At 47.0% G+C, this 18,303-nt stretch overlaps 1 protein-coding gene across 4 annotated transcripts; it reads right to left on the bottom strand.

Annotated features, from left to right (window-relative positions):
* Nucleotides 1–3,652: 3,652 nt before the first annotated feature.
* Nucleotides 3,653–17,709, bottom strand: LOC143767619 (uncharacterized). 4 transcript variants are annotated; one of them, XM_077256057.1, is made up of 7 exons: nucleotides 17,523–17,704; nucleotides 16,740–16,889; nucleotides 16,431–16,610; nucleotides 16,224–16,347; nucleotides 16,040–16,140; nucleotides 15,715–15,805; nucleotides 3,653–5,418 (listed from the first exon to the last, which is right to left on the bottom strand). In XM_077256057.1, exon 7 carries the CDS (start codon nucleotides 5,185–5,187, stop codon nucleotides 4,450–4,452), a length of 738 nt encoding a protein of 245 aa, XP_077112172.1. In that variant the 5' UTR covers nucleotides 5,188–5,418; nucleotides 15,715–15,805; nucleotides 16,040–16,140; nucleotides 16,224–16,347; nucleotides 16,431–16,610; nucleotides 16,740–16,889; nucleotides 17,523–17,704; the 3' UTR covers nucleotides 3,653–4,449. The 4 variants fall into 4 exon arrangements, with proteins under 4 accessions (XP_077112172.1, XP_077112173.1, XP_077112174.1 ...); XM_077256058.1 differs by having other exon boundaries at nucleotides 3,714–5,418; nucleotides 16,740–16,955; XM_077256059.1 differs by having other exon boundaries at nucleotides 3,736–5,421; nucleotides 16,740–16,955.
* Between the last annotated feature and the right edge of the window lie 594 nt (nucleotides 17,710–18,303).

The raw sequence follows: 18,303 nt of genomic DNA, 5'->3' as shown, positions 1-18,303 counted from the left end.
TTTATCTTTTTTATGTTTTGGCGCTTCCACATAAACTATTTTAAAGAAAAAATAATTATGTTTGGATTGCTTTATTTTGAGAGCTATAACCTTTTTACTTTTACTGCTGATGGAGCTGTATGATAGCTTGTTTTTTTGCGGGCAAGATGACGTTTTCAGCAGTACCATGTTTATTTATATTTGTCTTTTTGATCTCGTTTTATTCCACTTTTAGTTCAACGGTATGATAATAAAGCATTGTTTTTTGCCTATTTTTTACGGTGTTCACTAAAGGGATTAACTAATGGGACAGTTTCATAGGTCTGGTCGTTCTAGACGCGACAATACCAAATAAGTGTACTTTTATTGCTTATATATATTTCTTAATACAAATATTTATTTGTGGGTACAATATATTTTTATTTTTCTATTATTTTATTATTATTATTCATTTTTATAGCGCCATTTATTCCATGGCGCTTTACATGTGAAATACGGGGCAAATATAGACAAATACATTAAACATGAGCAAAAAACAAGGCACACGGGTACATAAGGAGGGAGGACCCTGCCCGCGAGGGCTCACAATCTGCAGGGGATGGGTGATGATACACTAGGAGAGGGCAGAGCTGGTTGTGCGGCGGTTCAGTAGGTTCAGGATCACTGCAGGCTGTAGGCTTGTCGGAAGAGGTGAGTCTTCAGGTTCTTTTTGAAAGTTTCTATGGTAGGCGAGAGTCTGATGTGCTGGGGTAGAGAGTTCCAGAGTATGGGGGAAGCACGGGAGAAGTCTTGGATGCGGTTGTGGGAAGAAGAGATGAGAGGGGAGTAGAGAAGGAGGTCTTGAGAGGATCGGAGGTTGCGTGTTGGTAGGTACCGGGAGATCATGTCACAGATGTATGGAGGAGATAGGTTGTGGATGGCTTTGTAGGTCATTGTGAGGGTTTTGAACTGGAGTCTATGGGCAATAGGAAGCCAGTGAAGGGCTTGGCATAGGGGAGAGGCTGGGGAATAGCGGGGAGACAGGTAGATTAGTCGAGCAGCAGAGTGTAGGATGGATTGGAGTGGTGCCAGAGGGGAGTCCAGAGAGTAGGAGGTTGCAGTACTCGAGGCGGGAGATGATAAGGGCATGCACTAGTGTTTTTGTGGTGTCACAGTCAAGGAATGCGCGGATCCGGGAAATGTTTTTGAGTTTGAGGCGGCAGGAGGAGGCAAGGGCTTGGATATGTGGCTTGAGAGGGCAGAGTCGAGGATCACCCCGAGGCACCGGGCGTGTGGGACTGGGGAAAGTGAGCAGCCATTGACATTGATGGATAGGTCTGCTGGAGGGGTAGAGTGAGATGGGGGAAAGATGATGAATTCTGTTTTGTCCATGTTCAGTTGTAGAAAGCGAGCAGAAAAGAAGGCTGAAATAGCAGACAGACAGTGCGGGATTTTGGTATGTAAGGAGGTGAGGTCAGGTCCAGATAGGTAGATCTGCGTGTCATCAGCATAGAGATGGTACTGCATACCGTGGGATTCTATGAGCTGTCCCAGACCGAAGGTGTAGATGGAGAAGAGTAGGGGTCCTAGAACAGAGCCTTGAGGAACACCGACTGACAAGGGGCGAGGTGAGGAGGTGGTGTGGCGGAGGGAGACACTGAATGTCCGATCTGTCAGATATGATGAGATCCAGGAAAGGGCCAAGTCTGTGATGCCAAGAGATGAGCGGATTTGTAGCAGAAGGGAGTGGTCCACAGTGTCAAAGGCAGAAGACAGGTCCAGGAGAAGGAGGACAGAGTAGTGTCGTTTGTTCCTGGCAGTTAGTAGGTCATTGGTGACTTTAGTTAGGGCAGTTTCAGTTGAGTGATGGGAACGGAAGCCAGATTGTAATCGATCAAAGAGGGAGCAGGAGGAGAGGTGAGAGGACAGTTCAAGATGGATGTGTTGCTCCAGCAATTTGGAGGCATAAGGAAGAAGAGATATCGGGCGATAGCTAGACACAGAGGATGGGTCGAGGGAGGGCTTTTTGAGGATGGGTGTGATCTTGGCATGTTTGAAGGATGAGGGGAAGACACCTGTTGTGAGTGAGAGGTTGAAGAGGTGCGTTAGGGTTGGGATGAAGACCGTGGAAAGGTTAGGGATGAGGTGAGATGGGAGCCGGTCGAGCGTGCAGGTGGTGAGGTGTGATCTCGACAGGAGGGTGGAGAGCTGATCTTCTGTCATGGTGGAGAAGCTGGTTTTGGAGGAGCAGGGGTGAGCAGCTAAGAGGGGCAGTGGGCCAAAGCTTTCTCTGATCGTATCGATCTTCTGTTTAAAGAAAGAGGCAAAGTCTTCAGCAGAAATGAGAGGGGAGGGAGGGGGTGCAGGGGGACGGAGTAGAGAATTGAAAGTGTTGAAAAGCTGTTTAGGGTTGTGAGACAGGGAGGATATGAGAGATGAGAAGTAAGTTTGTTTTGCGGCAGTGAGCGCGGACTTGAAGCTGGCGAGGGACTGCTTGTATGCGGTGAAGTGGTCAGCAGAGCGGGATCGCTTCCATCTTCGCTCAGCGATCCTGGAAGCCCATCTCAGTTCTTTAGTCAGGCTGGTCAGCCAGGGCTGCCTGTTGACTGCACGAGTTTTGCTATGCATGAGCGGGGCGGCCGAATTGAGTGTTGCTGTTATTGTGGCGTTATAAAAAGCAGCAGCAGCATTTGTGTCATGAAGGGAGGCTATGTCGGTAAGAGGGAGAAGGGACTCAGAGAGTGATTGTAAGTTGAGATGTTTGAGATTTCAGTGAGGGAGTTTGTGGAGTGGGGGTTGCACACTAGGAGAGGAGAGGGAAGAGAATGTCAGTAGGTTGTGGTCAGACAGGGGGAGGGGTGAGTTAGTGAGATTAGTAAGGGAGCAGAGGCGGGTGAAGACGAGGTCCAGCGTGTGGCCATCTTTGTGAGTGGCCTCAGAGGACCATTGAGTGAGGCCAAAGGAGGCAGTCAGTGATAAAAGTTTAGAGGCAGCTGAGGTGGAAGTGTCAATCGGGATGTTGAAATCACCCATGATGATAGTGGGGATGTCAACAGAGAGGAAATGAAGTAGCCATGTGGTGAAGTGGTCGAGAAAGGTGGAGATGGCTAGTTCTGGGGGGCGGTAGATGACAGCCAGCTGGAGGTTGTAGGGGGAATAGATGCGGATGGAGTGCACCTCAAATGAGGGAAGAGTAGTGGAGGGTGGTAGCGGGATTGGAGTGAAGGAGCAGGTGTCAGACAGGAGCAAGCCAACCCCTCCACCACGTTTGTTGGTGGAGCGAGAGGTGTGAGAGAGGTGGAGACCGCCGTAGGAAAGCGCAGCTGGAGAGGCTGAGTCAGAGGGGGTGAGCCAGGTTTCCGTGATGCCAAGGAAGGAGAGTTTGTTGGTGATGAAGAGGTCATGGATAAATGGCAGTTTGTTGCAGACGGAGCGTGCGTTCCATAGTGCTCCAGGTAAGGGGACCGGGGGAGTGGGGGCTGGATGAATGGGTATGAGGTTGTCATGGTTGGGAAAACGTGCGGAGGATCGAGGTAGGGGGTTAGAAATGAGCGTGGGGATGTGTTGAGGTGGGCCGGGATTTGGGGATACATCACCGGCAATGAGGAGTAGCAGACAGAGCGTTAGAAGGTGGGAGCTGATAGAGCTGATTAGAGATAGATATATATATATATTTTTACCATTTTTTTTAAACTTTATTTTATAACTTTTTCACTTTGTCCCACTATAGGACTTTCATTTTTTTTCCATGCTAATCACTTGTATAGCATGTGGATGCAGGAGCATCCCTATGCTATGTAAACTGTCAGCACTGCTCTGACAGACAAAGTTGCCGATTATGCTGTGAGCATGATCAAGCAACTTTGCTAGCTCTGGTGATCCTTATGTCATCGTGACAACATTGGGTCACCATGGCAACGATCGGGAGCCCGAAATGACATTGTGGGGTCTCTGCTCCAAGGGCAGAGGGGCTGTTTACTCTCTGCCTGCTCCTGAAATGATGTGATCAAGTTCGATCACATTACTTAGAGGATTAAAGTACCGGGAGTGGTGCGGGACTAATCCTTGCACTGAATGTCGGGTGTCAGCTGTCAGAAACAGGTGACTCCCAGTGTTGATCGCGTGCACAACCCGTGTGGGTACAAAATCACCAGGTCCCATAGGTCCCAGATCAATATGGGCCAGATCACAGGGACGTATGGATACGTTCAAGGTGGGAAAGGGGTTAACGAAGCCAAACATGAGGAATGACAAGGGATTGCCTTAACACTTTAAGAAAACACAATTATTGGTTAAAACATCTCGAACATTCTGAACATGGAACAGGCTTCTCCCCTGTGTGACGCCTCTGATGTTTATTAAGAGTTAATTTCCGTGTAAAACATTTTCCAAATGACATGAAAATGGCTTCTCTCCTGTGTGAATTATTTTGTGACTAACAACATCTGATTTCTGTTTAAAACATTTCCCACATTCTAAACATGAAAATGCCTACTCCCCTATGTGAGTTTTCTGATGACTAAGGAGATTTGATTTATTCACAAAACATTTCTCACATTCTGAACATGAAAACGGCTTCTCCCCTGTGTGAGTTCTCTGGTGATCATCCAGATACGCTTTTCGGTTAAAACATTTCCCACATTCTGAACAGGAAAAAGGCTTCTCCCCTGTGTGAGTTCTCTGGTGATTAACAAAACTTGATTTCTGGTTAAAACACTTCCCACATTCGGAACAGAAAAAAGGTTTCTCCCCTGTGTGAGTTCTCTGGTGATTAACAAAATTTGATTTCTGGTTAAAACATTTCCCACATTCTGAACAGGAAAAAGGCTTCTCCCCTGTGTGAGTTCTCTGGTGATTAACAAAACTTGATTTCTGGTTAAAACACTTTCCACATTCTGAACAGGAAAAAGGTTTCTCCCCTGTGTGGGTTCGCTGGTGATTAACAAAACTTGATTTCTGGTTAAAACACTTTCCACATTCTGAACAGGAAAAAGGCTTCTCCCCTGTGTGGGTTCGCCGGTGATTAACAAAGTTTGATTTCTGGTTAAAACATTTCCCACATTCTGAACAGGAAAAAGGCTTCTCCCCTGTGTGAGTTCTCTGGTGTCTGACGAGATTACATTTATGTTTAAAATATTTCCCACACTTGGAACAAGAAAATCTTTTCTCCGTTGTGTGAATTTTTTGATGTTTAAGAAACGAATTTTTGAGGGGAAAAAATATTTCCATATACTGAATGTGAAAATGACTTGTTTTCTTTGGGAGCAGATTGCTTTTTAATGCTTATTTTGTAACTTTCATTTTCCTTAGTAGTCACTAATAAATCAGAAGAAATGATCTGTTTCAAAGGATCAGATGACAGAATGGCATTCACTTCAGTTGCATCCTGTGGGATTTCGAGATCATCTGATTTAAAAATTGAAGATGTCAGCTGTTCTTCTGACCTCCTGGTACACTCATCTGCTAAGAAAAAAAACAATTATTTGTGAATAAAATATCCTTGAATTTTATATTTTTGAAAATTTCTACTTAAGCTGACTGTAAAAATGGCAAGGTAAAAATACTGAATTATTGACCAAGAGAATGACAGTTCACAGTCTAATAGAAAAACTTAAGAGGATTAACCAGTTGAGCATGGTTCAACTGTTTGTTCATTCTGCCTCCCAATTATGGAATAAAAAAACACCAAGATTTTATGTATGAAGAAAAAAGGTACTCTAGCGTAGAAAAATATGAAACTTTGTCTGTAATGAAAAAAAATCATAAAAACAGGCACAATGCGGACAACATATAGATCCCAGAGAGCTACCAACCAATGCATTTTAACACTCCGGTCTTAATCATGAACCATGATTAAGACCGACGTGTCGAAATGTGTCGGTTGGTTGCTCTCAGGGATCTATATTTTGTCTGTATTGTGCCTGTTTTTATGATTTTTTTTCTGACTAAAGATGACGTTTTATATTTTTCTACACTGGGGTACCTTTTTTCTTCATTCTTTGGAACTTGCACGCCCAAGCCCAGACCTCTCCGTGCGCAGAACTCATTCTTGGAAAGAGACTGAAAATGGTGAGCTGACTTTTCCCATTCCCTATTCCTTTTTTCATACATAAAGATTTTAAGTAGGTGTAAACTATACCAATAACAACTTCTCATCTCACAAAAAAACATGTCCCCACTCAGGTGCATAATCTGTTAGAGGAAAAACAGGTGTCCACATTATTAGTGCCTCAAAGACTCTTGAAGAGCAACATAGCTTCCGTAAACCAATACAGAAAAATCTGCACTTTCAAAGTCAAATCTAACCCTCTCTTCTGAGCCATGCAATGTGTCTAAACCACATTTGGCATCAATATAATGAGAAGAACCCACTTAGTTTTCAATGTGCATGTCTCCTGGAGCTCAATCTGGGCACTATATGCTGGGTATTAAAATGGCATATTTGTAATTTTCACTCTCCAACATCCACTGCGAGATAATTTCCGCAAAGTGCCTGTAGAGTCAAAATAGTCATTACTCGTATAGATTAATTCATAGAGGGTTATAATTTCCAAAATGGAGTCACTTTATGAGGATTTCTACTCCTCTGGATTTCTGCCATTTTGTTACATTAGGACTTCCGCAAATGGTGTGTCCCATTTTTTCTGGAATCTGCTATCGCGACATCTGCTTCTGTCACCAATCGCCATCTTATTCATTCTGTGCGCAGCATCGATGATGGAGGAGACGTTAGAAACAGAAGCTCTGGGTGGCACAGGTGTAGAAATCCAGTAAATATCTACAGTAGATATGCGCTACATACACAAATGACACTGATATATGAATTACTGAACGTCTACATGTATGGCTGGGTAGAGTAGCCTAGGGCACATGTATATGTAAGAAAATAGGTGCGTAGAATGCTGTAACACACAGGAGGCAGAACAAGGGTTAACAGGTTTCTTTATAATAAACAATGGGGAAAAAGCAGGGGGGTAAAATATGGATTCACGGGTGCAGGGAAGAACAGTAAAGAGGAAACAACGGTTCAACCTATCAGTCTCTGGGTCCTGGAAGAAGGTGGATGGAAGATCCCTCGGTGGTGGCGCAGGCGGCACGAGATGTCTCCTATCCGGTCTCATAGAAAAGAAATGCACTGTCTCTGCATGGTGACAAGTCCTCTGGGTCTTTTGCCGCGTGGTCTCCTGGTCCGGGTACGAGATGCTGTACGGGGCAGGCACGCGACACAGCGGGTGAAGCAAACAGTTCAACAGTCAAGGCCACAGGTGAAGCACCCAGTTCAGCGACCGCAGCTGCAGGCGCAGTCCAGCACTCAGCATCCACTGCAGGAATATTACTGAATGGGGCCTCCGCGAGAGTCAGCGGAATGGTGTTGTGAACCCTGTCTCGGTTACAGTGGGGTGGGGGTCTCTCCGAGCTGTGCAACATTCGTCTGGATAGGATTGCTAACCTGGTAAAGCGGCCTGGATAGCCGGAGTGGTTCAGTCGAGAGGGTGTCAACCATCTCTGTACTCACACGCTGATTTCCCGCCCAAAGTCCCATCTTTTTGCGCTCAGTTCTATTTAAGCCAGACCCGCCCCCCTCTGTCAGGTGTCCTGGACTGCTCCCGTCAGAAATCTCTTCCCCCAGGAATAATGGTGACAGCCCCGACAGTTCCAGTCCAGACACGCAAAAGGGACCGTTAGCCCGGTCCACCTCCCTACACTCTTCCACTCTTTTTGTTTACCATTCCACGGGCGAGGTTCTTTGAGGAGTGCGTGGCTGTCTTTTCTCCTTGTGTATGTTTTGCTGCCAGATAAAATGTTCTTGATCATAATGATTGGGAGGCTTGCCAGCCGTTGTTCGTTCAGAGCGCCTCAGATTAGAAGAAGTAATGGAATCCTCTTGTGGAGCAGAATCCAACCATAGGGAGCGAGTCATAGATGAGCCTGTGTTCTCTGATTCTAACCTCTCGGAGGTCCCGGAGCTTAATTCATCACCCTCTTCCTCTTCTTCTGCCCAAATTGTCTCAGGGGGCTCAGACCCTACTTCCACTGGTACAGCATGTTTCGGGAAGAGTTCGAGTGGGTGCATTCTATTTTCCCTCAAGCTGAACGTTATATACAGGTCCCTCAGGACTAAGTTTCCTCTTCACCTGGTACAGGTCTTTCTCCCAATGATTTTCTAGTTTGTCCCAAGGACGTTTCTCCCGCACTAGGACACGGTCCACAACTTGAATCTCTTTTCCTCCAGATGGGGTCTTCTCCACATACTCTAACTCCTGTAGTCTAGTCTGTACCAACTAGTGTAAGGTTGGTAGGCGATGACGATGTTCCCGAGCCCAGAAGGACACCCCCTCCGTGGGTAGTCCTCTTCTGGATCCAATGCCAACTCAGTGATTTCTTTTCCATCTCGACCAAACAGAAGAGAGTAAGGTGAATATCCTGTGGTTCGATGTTCTCGATGATGGATTGGTGTGGTGCAGGACTTGTCGATCCGGTACATGAGATGTAGCTCATCCATTACTTTCCCTAAGAAACAGGCTCTTTGATCAGAGTGAATCCTCTTCAGACATCCATAGAGTTGGATGAAGTACTTTCAGATTGCGTACGCAGCAGATTCTGCTGTCTGATCCTGAGTTTGAGTCACCACAGCAAACTTTGTAAAGTGATCCACCATCACCAGGCAGTGCTCATAGCCCTGATGGGCTGGGCCAATGTTCAGATAGTCTATCATCAAGAGTTCTAGAGGGTCGTAGGTTACAATGGACTGGATAGGAGCTCTCTGTTCCGGTGGCTTAGCCAGTTCACATGTCCGACACGTCCTTCCACTTTTGTTTTCAACTGGAGGTGGTAGATGAACCCTTTTAACCATTGGAAGGTCTTTTCTGGGCCAAAGTGGGCCCCTTGCTCGTGTGCGGCAACATCAATCTTGGGTAACAACGTTGTAGGGGACTACGACTTGCCATGTCACTCACCTCAGTCTGTAGTTGTACTTTTCGATATAGTAACCCGTTCTTCATCCGAAGTTGTTCCCACTCTCAAATCATCCATAGTGCCTTTGGAGATAGAGTACATCTTTCTGCCGAGCTGGGGAGTCTTTGTGAAGCCACACACCATCTCAGCAAAGCTAGTTCACTATCTTCCAGTTGAAGTTGAACTCACTCATCCAGTGATCGTCCCAGAATGCCTTCCTGGGCGAAGTGTGTATTTGTTCCTGCGTTGCCATCATTGTCCTGGTGGGTCTCAGGATCTTAGGGATTTCTTCATCTTCCAGCTCTTCATCTCTGTCCTGCCCAGTCTCGCATTTTTTAGGTTGTTGTCAGTGCACACCAACAGTTCAGAGCCAGACAAATACTCCGCAAATCTCTCCGTCATAGCCCACACCAACGCCAGCAGCTCCAACTTAAAGGAGCTGTAGTTGTCTAGATTACGTTTGGAATTGTGAAGGGACAGGCTCGCGTAAGCGATCACCCTCTCTTTTCCGTTCTGCATCTGCTACAATAAAGCCTCAAGTCCCAGCAGACTCCCGTCGATGTGAAGAATGAACGGTTGGGAGAAATCTACATAAGCCAAGACAGGAGCTTCCGTGAGTGCTCTCTTGAAATCCCAAAAGGCCTCTTCCTGAGACTCCTTCCAACAAATCTTCCAATTCTTGGCACTCGAAGGTACCCCTTTCAACAGCTCCATTAAAGGTTTTGCTCTTCGAGTGAAGTTCTTCACAAAGCGCCTGTAATATCCGGTCAATCCTAGGAAAGGCCCAGACATCCTTCAAGGTCTCTAGAGTGGACCAGTCTTGAATCACGGCAATCTATTATCTGGATGGCTCCACTTCTTCGTCGGAGACAACAAGACACAAATACTCAATCTGCGTGTGGAACAAATGGCACTTCTGGGGCTTCACTTTTGGTCATTGTCTCAGAAGACGGCCCAACACTTGTTCTAAGCACTGCAGGTGTTCCTCAAATGAAGCCGCATAGACTATAATGTCGTCCAAGTAGATGAGTGTGGATTCAAAGTTCAAATCTCATAGACACCTCTCCACGAGACGTTGAAAAGTTCCAGGAGCGTTGGCTAAGCCGAACGGCATTCGATTGAACTCAAACAGGCCCATGGGAAGAATAAAGGCAGTCTTCGCTTGATCTTGATCCGACATGGGTACTTGCCAGTAGCCTCTGGCGAGGTCCAATGTAGAGAAGAATCTGGCTTTTCCCAATGCAGATAGGGACTCTTCAATCCTGGGCAATGTGTATGAGTCTCTCATGGTACAGGCGTTGAGCTTTCGATAATCCACACAAAAATGCAAAGTACCAACTGTCTCCTGCACTAACAAAATTGGGGCAGCACACAGACTCTGGCTTTCCCTAATTACACCCGCCTGCAACATCTCGTTCAACATGGTCTTCACTTCCTGGTATAGCTGTGGGGGAATTAGTCGGTAACGCTCTCTTATGGGAGCGATGCTCCCAGTTCGTATTTCATGTGTAATGGCTGTGGTGCGGTCAAAATCATCTTCGTGGAGAGCGAAAACATCTTCATACCTCCCCAACAGAGCTTCCACCTGCTGCACCTGGGTGTGCATGAGTTTAGCCAGCTCGGCCCGCATCAGTTCCAGTATGGGTCGACCCTCTTTGATGTGATGAGGCTCTGGTATCGAAATGGAGTTTACGGACACAGGCCAGGGATCCCCCTGGTTGTATTTCCAGTTGTACCGTTTGGGGGGTATTATCTCTTCGGGTGGACTCACTACTCGGGCTATCACACTTTTAGGAACGATGGTAATGTCCTGATCTCCTAAATTAATGCATCGTACAGGAACAGTCCCTTCTCGTACAATGGCTAACGTTTGCGCCACTAGGAGTCACGTAGGTAATTTTTCTGAAAGAGATGGTTCAATTTGGACTTCAACCCTCTCCAAGGGGACACGGGCACGGATGGGTAAAGACAGTACCATTTGTCCTGGTGGAAGAACAAGTTTGTTGGAGACAGGGACGATCACTTTTCCCAACACTCCTCCCTTATGGCCAGACTCTTGTACTTGTGCCACTTGTGCTAGTTGTTGAAAGATTCTTCTCTGGGGGTATGCGGGCCCCACCGTTTTAGAGTCTCATTAGAGGGCTCACCGATGAGAAGGCTTCCGAACTCCTTTAGCACATTCATCCCCAGGGTTACGGGGTGTCCGTTATTCACTTCTCCCTGGTTCAGTACCACACCTTTCCGTCCAGGTCTTTCCCACAAATGGACACTTGCATCCATACCACCCTTGCAATCGGAATGGGCAGTTGCTTGGCCGCCATTAACTTTATCACAGGGCCTTACTCCGGTTGTTTCGCTCCGGGAAAATGTTGCCAGAAGTAAGCCTCTGACATCGTTGTCACCTGCGAGCCCGTGTCTACTAGGCATTGCACTGCACGACTGTCCATCTCAGCCCATATCAGACGGCATGTTGATACTAAACTTGCGGGACTTCCACTACTCTTCCTCACTTGTTCTTGCTCTGGGCGGCGTCCCTCGGCTCGGAGCCCTCTAGTTTAACGGGCCGCAAGATGTCCCTCTTCCTCGGCGGGTGTTTCAGCTCTCTCCGCAGTTGAAGCAAGCGAGGAGTCTCGGCCGGCGAACCATTTTGGAGTCATGGCGAGGTTCCTGGTCTTCTTTGCCCCCCTGGTAGGTTGTTAGGAGCCTCCACTTTCTTCTTGATGCCGGCCAGTTCTCCCCTTATACTCATAAGTTCTTTCCTTAGTTCTTCCACCCATTGGGGTTCAGTAATTGCATTTACGGACACCTCCACGCTCTGAACCTTCCCCACCGTGATTTACTTGCACAAGCTCTCGCAGGGCTTGTTTTGTCAGCGCGTCTCGTAAACCAGTCACTAAGAGGTCTCGTAACATTATGTCCGTGAGACCTACTCCCATACCATCCTTTCTAACAATTGCAGTGTGTAACTCCTGCAATGCATTCATATATTGGGTTACAGTCTCCCCCCTCTGCATTCTGCTAAAGAGACGTGTCCTCAGTTCCCCTACGTCTGTGGGGTCTCCGTGAGTCTCTTCTAGAATTTATTTATCTCGGTCTCTGGGGGTCCGCAACATCACTGAATCCCTGGCTTCCCCATCCAGTGCCATGATTGCCACCTCAGCCTCCAGCGCTGGGGTCATGGGGGTGCATTCTCATCATGCCCCTAATGCGCTCAGTCCAGCTCCACAGCATAGTGTTGTTCCCCGTGAATTTTGGCAAATTACTCAACATGGCTCCCAGTGAAATACTGGCCCTGGGGCTACCCCCAACTGCTTGGACTGCCGCCTGCATGCTGTTGGACTGCATCCTGCCGAATACGCCAAGTGTAGGAAAATAGCAGGTGCGTACAATGCAGTGACACACAGGAGGCAGAACAAGGGTTAACAGTTTTCTTTATAATAAACAATGGGGAAAAAACAGGGGGGTAAAATATGGATTCAGGGGTGCATCAAAGAACAGTAAACAGGAAACCACGTTTCAACTTATCAGTCTCTGGGTCCTGGAAGAAGATGGCTGGAAGATCCCTCGGTGGCGGCGCGAGATGTCTCTATTCCGGTCTCGTAGAAAAGAGATGCACTGTTTCTGCATGGTGACAAGTCGTCTGGGTCCTTCGCAGCATGGTTTCCTGGTCCGGGTACGAGATGCTGTACAGGGGCAAGCACGTGGCACAGCGGGTGAAGCAAACAGTTCAGCAGTCAAGGCTGCAGGTGAAGCTCACAGTTCAGCAGCCGAGCTGCAGGCGCAGTCCAACACTCAGCATGCACTGCAGGAATATTATTGAGCGGGGCCTCCGCGAGGATCAGCAGAACGGTGTAGTGAACTCCGTTTCGGTCACAGTGCGGTTTGGGCGTCTGTTATGAACTGGTGGTTTAGGAGCAACATGGGACGTGCTCTGGAGGAGGTGGTACCTGTACTGACCGCAGTTCCTGAGCTTAACACAACACTAGAAGTAGCCGTGGGATGTTCCTGTCACTCCCTAGACACCTCGTCACAGCCGGAGGACTAACTACCCCTAAAGATAGCTTTCCAGTTTCTATCTTGCCTCAGAGAAAATTCCCAAAGGACAGACAGCCCCCCACAAATATTGACTGAGTGGAGAGGGAAATGACATACACAGAATGAAACCAGGATGTAGCAAAAGGAGGCCACTCTAGCTAGATAGATAGAACAGGACAGAATACTGTGCGGTCAGTATTAAAAACTAGAAAAATCCACCACAGAGTTTACAAAAATCTCCACACCTGACTAAAGGTGTGGAGGATAAATCTGCTTCCCAGAGCTTCCAGCTTAACTGAATAAATCCATACTGACAAGCTGGGCTAGAAAAAACATATAATGTGCTGAACGATTAAGTCCACAAAAAGTGGACTGCAAAAGAACAAAGCAAGGACTTATCTTTGCTGAACTGGTCAGAATATCAGGGAAATCCAAGAGAGATGTGAATCCAACCAGGAACCATTGACAACTGGCACTAGCTGAAGGATAGAGCCAGGATAAATAGCCGAGCCAGAAAGACGATCAGTGGAAGCAGCTGCTGACTGCTAAATCCAAGGAGCAGCAGTTCCACTTAAAACCACCGGAGGGAGCCCAAGAGCAGAACTCACAAAAGTGCCACTTACAACCACCGGAGGGAGCCCAAGAGCGGAATTCACAACAGGCGTCCCTCTGGTCTGTGCAACATTTGTCTGGATAGGATTACTAACTGGGTAAAGTGGCCCGGATAGCTGGCGTGTGTAAGTCGAGAGGGAGGAAACCGTCTCTGTACTCAGACGCTGATTCCCCACCAAAAGTCCCATCTTTTCGTGTTCAGCTCTATTTAAGTCGGACCCGCCCCCCTCTGTTAGGTGTCCTGGCCTGCTCCGGTCAGAAATCTCTTTCCCCAGGAATAATGGTGACAGCCCTGACAGTCGCAGACCAGACACGCAAAAGGGACCGTTAGCCCAGTCCTCCTCCCTACATACATTTGATCAAATCGATGATGAAGCCGTACCGTGTCCTGGATTTGTACTAGTGAGCAGCGTTCCAGCCGGCTGCGTTTATCCTACCACCTGCTTGAAAAGGAAAAAGCTGACGCCTTATGTCTGCATGATGTCACACTGCTCTCTTCTATTGCAAAGAAGAAGGGATCCCTGACGCAGGATACTGAAGCCTCAGAAACGCATTGGATAATATCACTATTTTTTGCAATAGAAGAGAGCCCGCAGTGTAGTGACTTTATGCAGACACAGGGCGGCAGATTTTTTCTCTTCAAGCATGTGGCAGGATCAACACAGCCTGCTGGAACGCTGCTGATTCTGCATCATCCAACATAGTATAAATCCAAGACACAGTATGGCTTCATCATCGATTTGATTACCTCCTTAAGCGTACGTGTGCCCCTGACTACTCTACCAAGCCATACACAACATAGACGTTTAGTAATTCATATAACAGTTTCATTTAGTGTATTTAGCACATATCTATAGTATTTATTAAAGGGGTTGTCCAGTACTAGGACAAGCACTTCTTAAAGTAAATGTTTGTCCCCGATAAAATAATAAAGCTTAAATCCACCTGCCTTGCTGGCTCCGTTCCAGTGGTGTTGGCACTTGCTGCACCGGGATTGTGATGTATTGGAATGACAAGTGATGCCCAGCACCCAATCAGCGCTGGCGTAACTGTCTCCACCTTCAGACAAACTGAACATGAAGAAGTTCGGGATGAGCTGCAGCTCTGTCTTCCTCTTCATCTTCAGTTTGTCCAAAGATGGAGACAGTGACGCCACCGCTGATTGGGTGCCGGGCATCACGTGTCACAACACCACATCACAGTAGACAACTCCTTTAAATGTATATTATAGCCATCAACCACGCACAGCTTAGCGATATATCCTGGCATAGGTGTAATGTGTTTTAGAGTTTGGAGTCCTGGGTTCAAATCCGACCAAGGACAACATCTGCAAAGAGTTTGTATGTTCTCTCCGTGTTTGCGTGGGTTTCCTCTGGGTACTCCGGTTTCCTCCCACATTCCAAATACATACTGATAGGGAATTTAGATTGTGAGCCCCAACAGGGACAGTGATGATAATGTGTGCAACCTGTAAAGCGCTGCGGAATATGTTAGCGCTATATAAAAATAAAGATTATTATTATTATTATTTTATGTAGTTTATCACAATCCTGTTTCAAGTTAGTCGGTTTAAAAAAAAAAAATTGAAAACTCAAGTTAGGGGAAACTCTGTTGTTATTTTACAGAAATTCACACTTGGCCCTTAATGTTGTCGATCATAAAAGTGAAGTTTGGCCAGAAAGACAGGACCTGGTCTTGTAGGGACCATATGAGCACATTCAGCAGCACAGAAGGGAGAGAAGGTAGATTCATCCAATAAGATATCAGGGTTCTAGAAAGCCAACAGCATCATTACCCTCCACTTTCTCTTACAGGCCCATCATAATATTTTTCTTTAAGTGATTTTCTAACTTGTCAGCAGATTCTACGTACACTGTCATTTGGCTTTGTAGTTTACAGATCTGGGCAGGTAACAGTCAGTGTCTTCTAATCCCAGAGGGTAGGTGGATCCTCCAGGTTGTAAGTTCTATAGAAAAGGGCCTTCAATGCCCAAAGTCATTAGAACAGTTTTGGGTGGAGGAGAATGTTGTGGTGTAGAGGCAAAATGGTGATCACACGTTTGTGATACGACCGGACTACACGACCGATAAAGCAGCCATAGCCGGTGACTGAGAAGAATCTGTAACTTCTCTGCATTTAGTGGTTACTACTCACCTCGGTAGTCATATGTAGGAGTCTCCTCTTTACACCGCTCATCACTCCTCACATATGTCTCTGTAGTATTAATATGGGTCAGATCTTCACCCTGAAACAAATATTGTAAAAATCAGACAGATGGAGAATTCACATCTATGATCAGCTCTAATCCTGCCATCTCCACCGTTCTCATTACACAAGTATAAAACATATAATACTGGTGGATAAAACAAGACTGAGCACAAGACCTTCACAGCAGTCTACACATCATAGGAGAGATCTCATGACACACAGCAGTCTACACATCATAGGAGAGATCTCATGACACCTTCTCTCCATCTACCTGATCATTCTGAGGAATGTTGGGATCCTCTTGTTTACAGTCCTGTGGAAGAAGAAGAGGACGGGGACATCTCTCTGGTGTTGTCCTCTTACTGGATAGATCTGGAGGAAACACATACAGGGACTGAATTAATTATTTACATACAGATAATTATAGGCCGTGTGTATTTAGTCCTGTCTATTACCTGGTGATGTGAGGGGCTGGGGAACCTCAGTCATGACGTCCTTGTACAGATCATTATGTCCTTGTAAATACTCCCACTCCTCCATGGAGAAATAGACTGCGACATCCTGACACCTTATAGGAACCTGACGCATACAATGTTACCGTCATCCCCCCGATCCCTTCGTAGCGTTAATGTATATTGTCCCAGAATTCCCAGCAGTGTCACCTCTCCAGTCAGCAGCTCAATCATGTTGTAGGTGAGGTCTAGGATCTTCTTATCACTGATGTCCTCATGTATCAGGGGGTGAGGTGGAGGCCCCGTCATTGGGTTCAGGGGTCTTCCCCATCCCTCAGACACAGGGCCCGGACAGCGCTCACTAGAGGTCTTCTTCACCACTGTGTAATCCTGGTTATGGAGAGACACATTAATAAATCTCACTATAGACATTTCCAGAGTCTTCGCCTCTCCAGTTCTGTCCATCTGTTATTCCCATAGATAAGAATGATGTAATGTGACGTCATCAGAATCTCTCACCTCTCCAGTAAGCCGGAAGAGGATCTCTAGGGTGAAGTGTAATATCCTCTCCGCCATCTTGTCTCTGTCCATATCCATACTTGAGGGGTAATCGAGAAAAATTCTCTTATATAGAAGATCTTCACTGAGAGGATCCGATATTGTAGAGGCCTGAATGAGAAGAAGAGGAGCCGATGTTTCCAGGAATCTTCTTGTGGGAATTGGCTGCGATATCCCCTGTGCAATATATTTCTAGTATTAATGCGCCAGTAATGGGGAATTGTAAGAACGCTAGAGGAACTTCAAAAGGTGGACCCGCTAAACCATGACAGCGAACCCCCCAAGGGCAAGTGGACCCGGTGGACCACCCCCTATACAGGGAGCGTTCGGGGCAGGCCCAAGGGAGACTACTGTCGTGACAGCTAGTACCTGAAGGGGAAGTGTAGAGAGAGAGTAACATGGCACAGAAATACGGACAGGCCGGAGATCAAGATAAGATCAGAAGGAGTACCAGGAAGACCGCGGGACTGGGATGCAGACAAGAACAGTAAAGAATGCTGGAATATCAGACACAGGGAGTGATAGTAAACGCAGGGAAGATGGAAAGAAGGGAACACAAACCAGAGAGTAACGGAAGCCACTGGGAACCAGACAGGTGGAATGTGTGGCGCAGGAAGAGCCGAGCATGCAGGAAGAGCCGAAGACCGGAGGCGAGCAGGGACGCGCCGGGATGCCGCAGCGTGGCAAGTATGAGACACATGCGGCGAGGCAGGCTGGAGCATAACAGGAATCTCCACCACCTACCTCCACCTGCACACCACATAGAGATTAATGGAGCCTCCAGCAGCAACCTTCACCCGCAGAGCCGCACTCCACATATATGGCCACTCTGTGCACACAGGACCTGTGATGAGGTCAAAGGAGGGGAGGAGTCAGGGGTCACATGATCAGGGGCCTCAGTGTATGCAGGACTCTGCTGTGCTGACAAGTATTCAGCTCCTCTGTTGGTGCTGCTCCTTTAAGAACAAGTAACGTTACAAAAAGTAGAACATTCCCCCCATTACGTGATTGGATCCTCCCAGATTTTAATGATATTACAGACGGGAGATTCCAAGAGCGCTGGATTCAGGGGTAATCCTAGTGCTGACTGAGCCGTGCGCCTCCATCTAAGAGAGCGGCCACAACCCCAGACGATGCAGCGGCCGGAGCAATGTTACTGATGGAGGGAATTTCTGAGAGCAGCAAATTAATAAGAATGTTTTACCGGAACCTCCTGGGGCATCAAGGAGAACAGTCTCCCATTTCCACCTGGAATCTGAGCCATAATTGCCAAATCCCCCGATCTGTGGTCATCAACCAGAAGAGACTTATTTACTGGGACAAATCCCCTCACCTTTCCCAAATCCTGGCTTTTCTCTCCCAGAATATCTCTGCCCATAACACACAGGCTGGTGGAGCTGGTGCCGGTGACCTGATGCTATTAGAGGGTCACTACTGACACATTGGCTCCTTTCTTCTAGAGTCAGGAGGACTGTGCTGGATCTGTCGGCAGTGACATTTATGGCTAAGTCCGGATGACCTCTCC

This window comes from Ranitomeya variabilis, chromosome 4 (assembly GCF_051348905.1).
Source record: "Ranitomeya variabilis isolate aRanVar5 chromosome 4, aRanVar5.hap1, whole genome shotgun sequence".
Lineage (NCBI taxonomy): Eukaryota > Metazoa > Chordata > Amphibia > Anura > Dendrobatidae > Ranitomeya > Ranitomeya variabilis.
The sequence above is the reverse complement of the archived record's forward strand: the minus strand, read 5'-3'. Positions and strand labels throughout refer to the sequence as shown.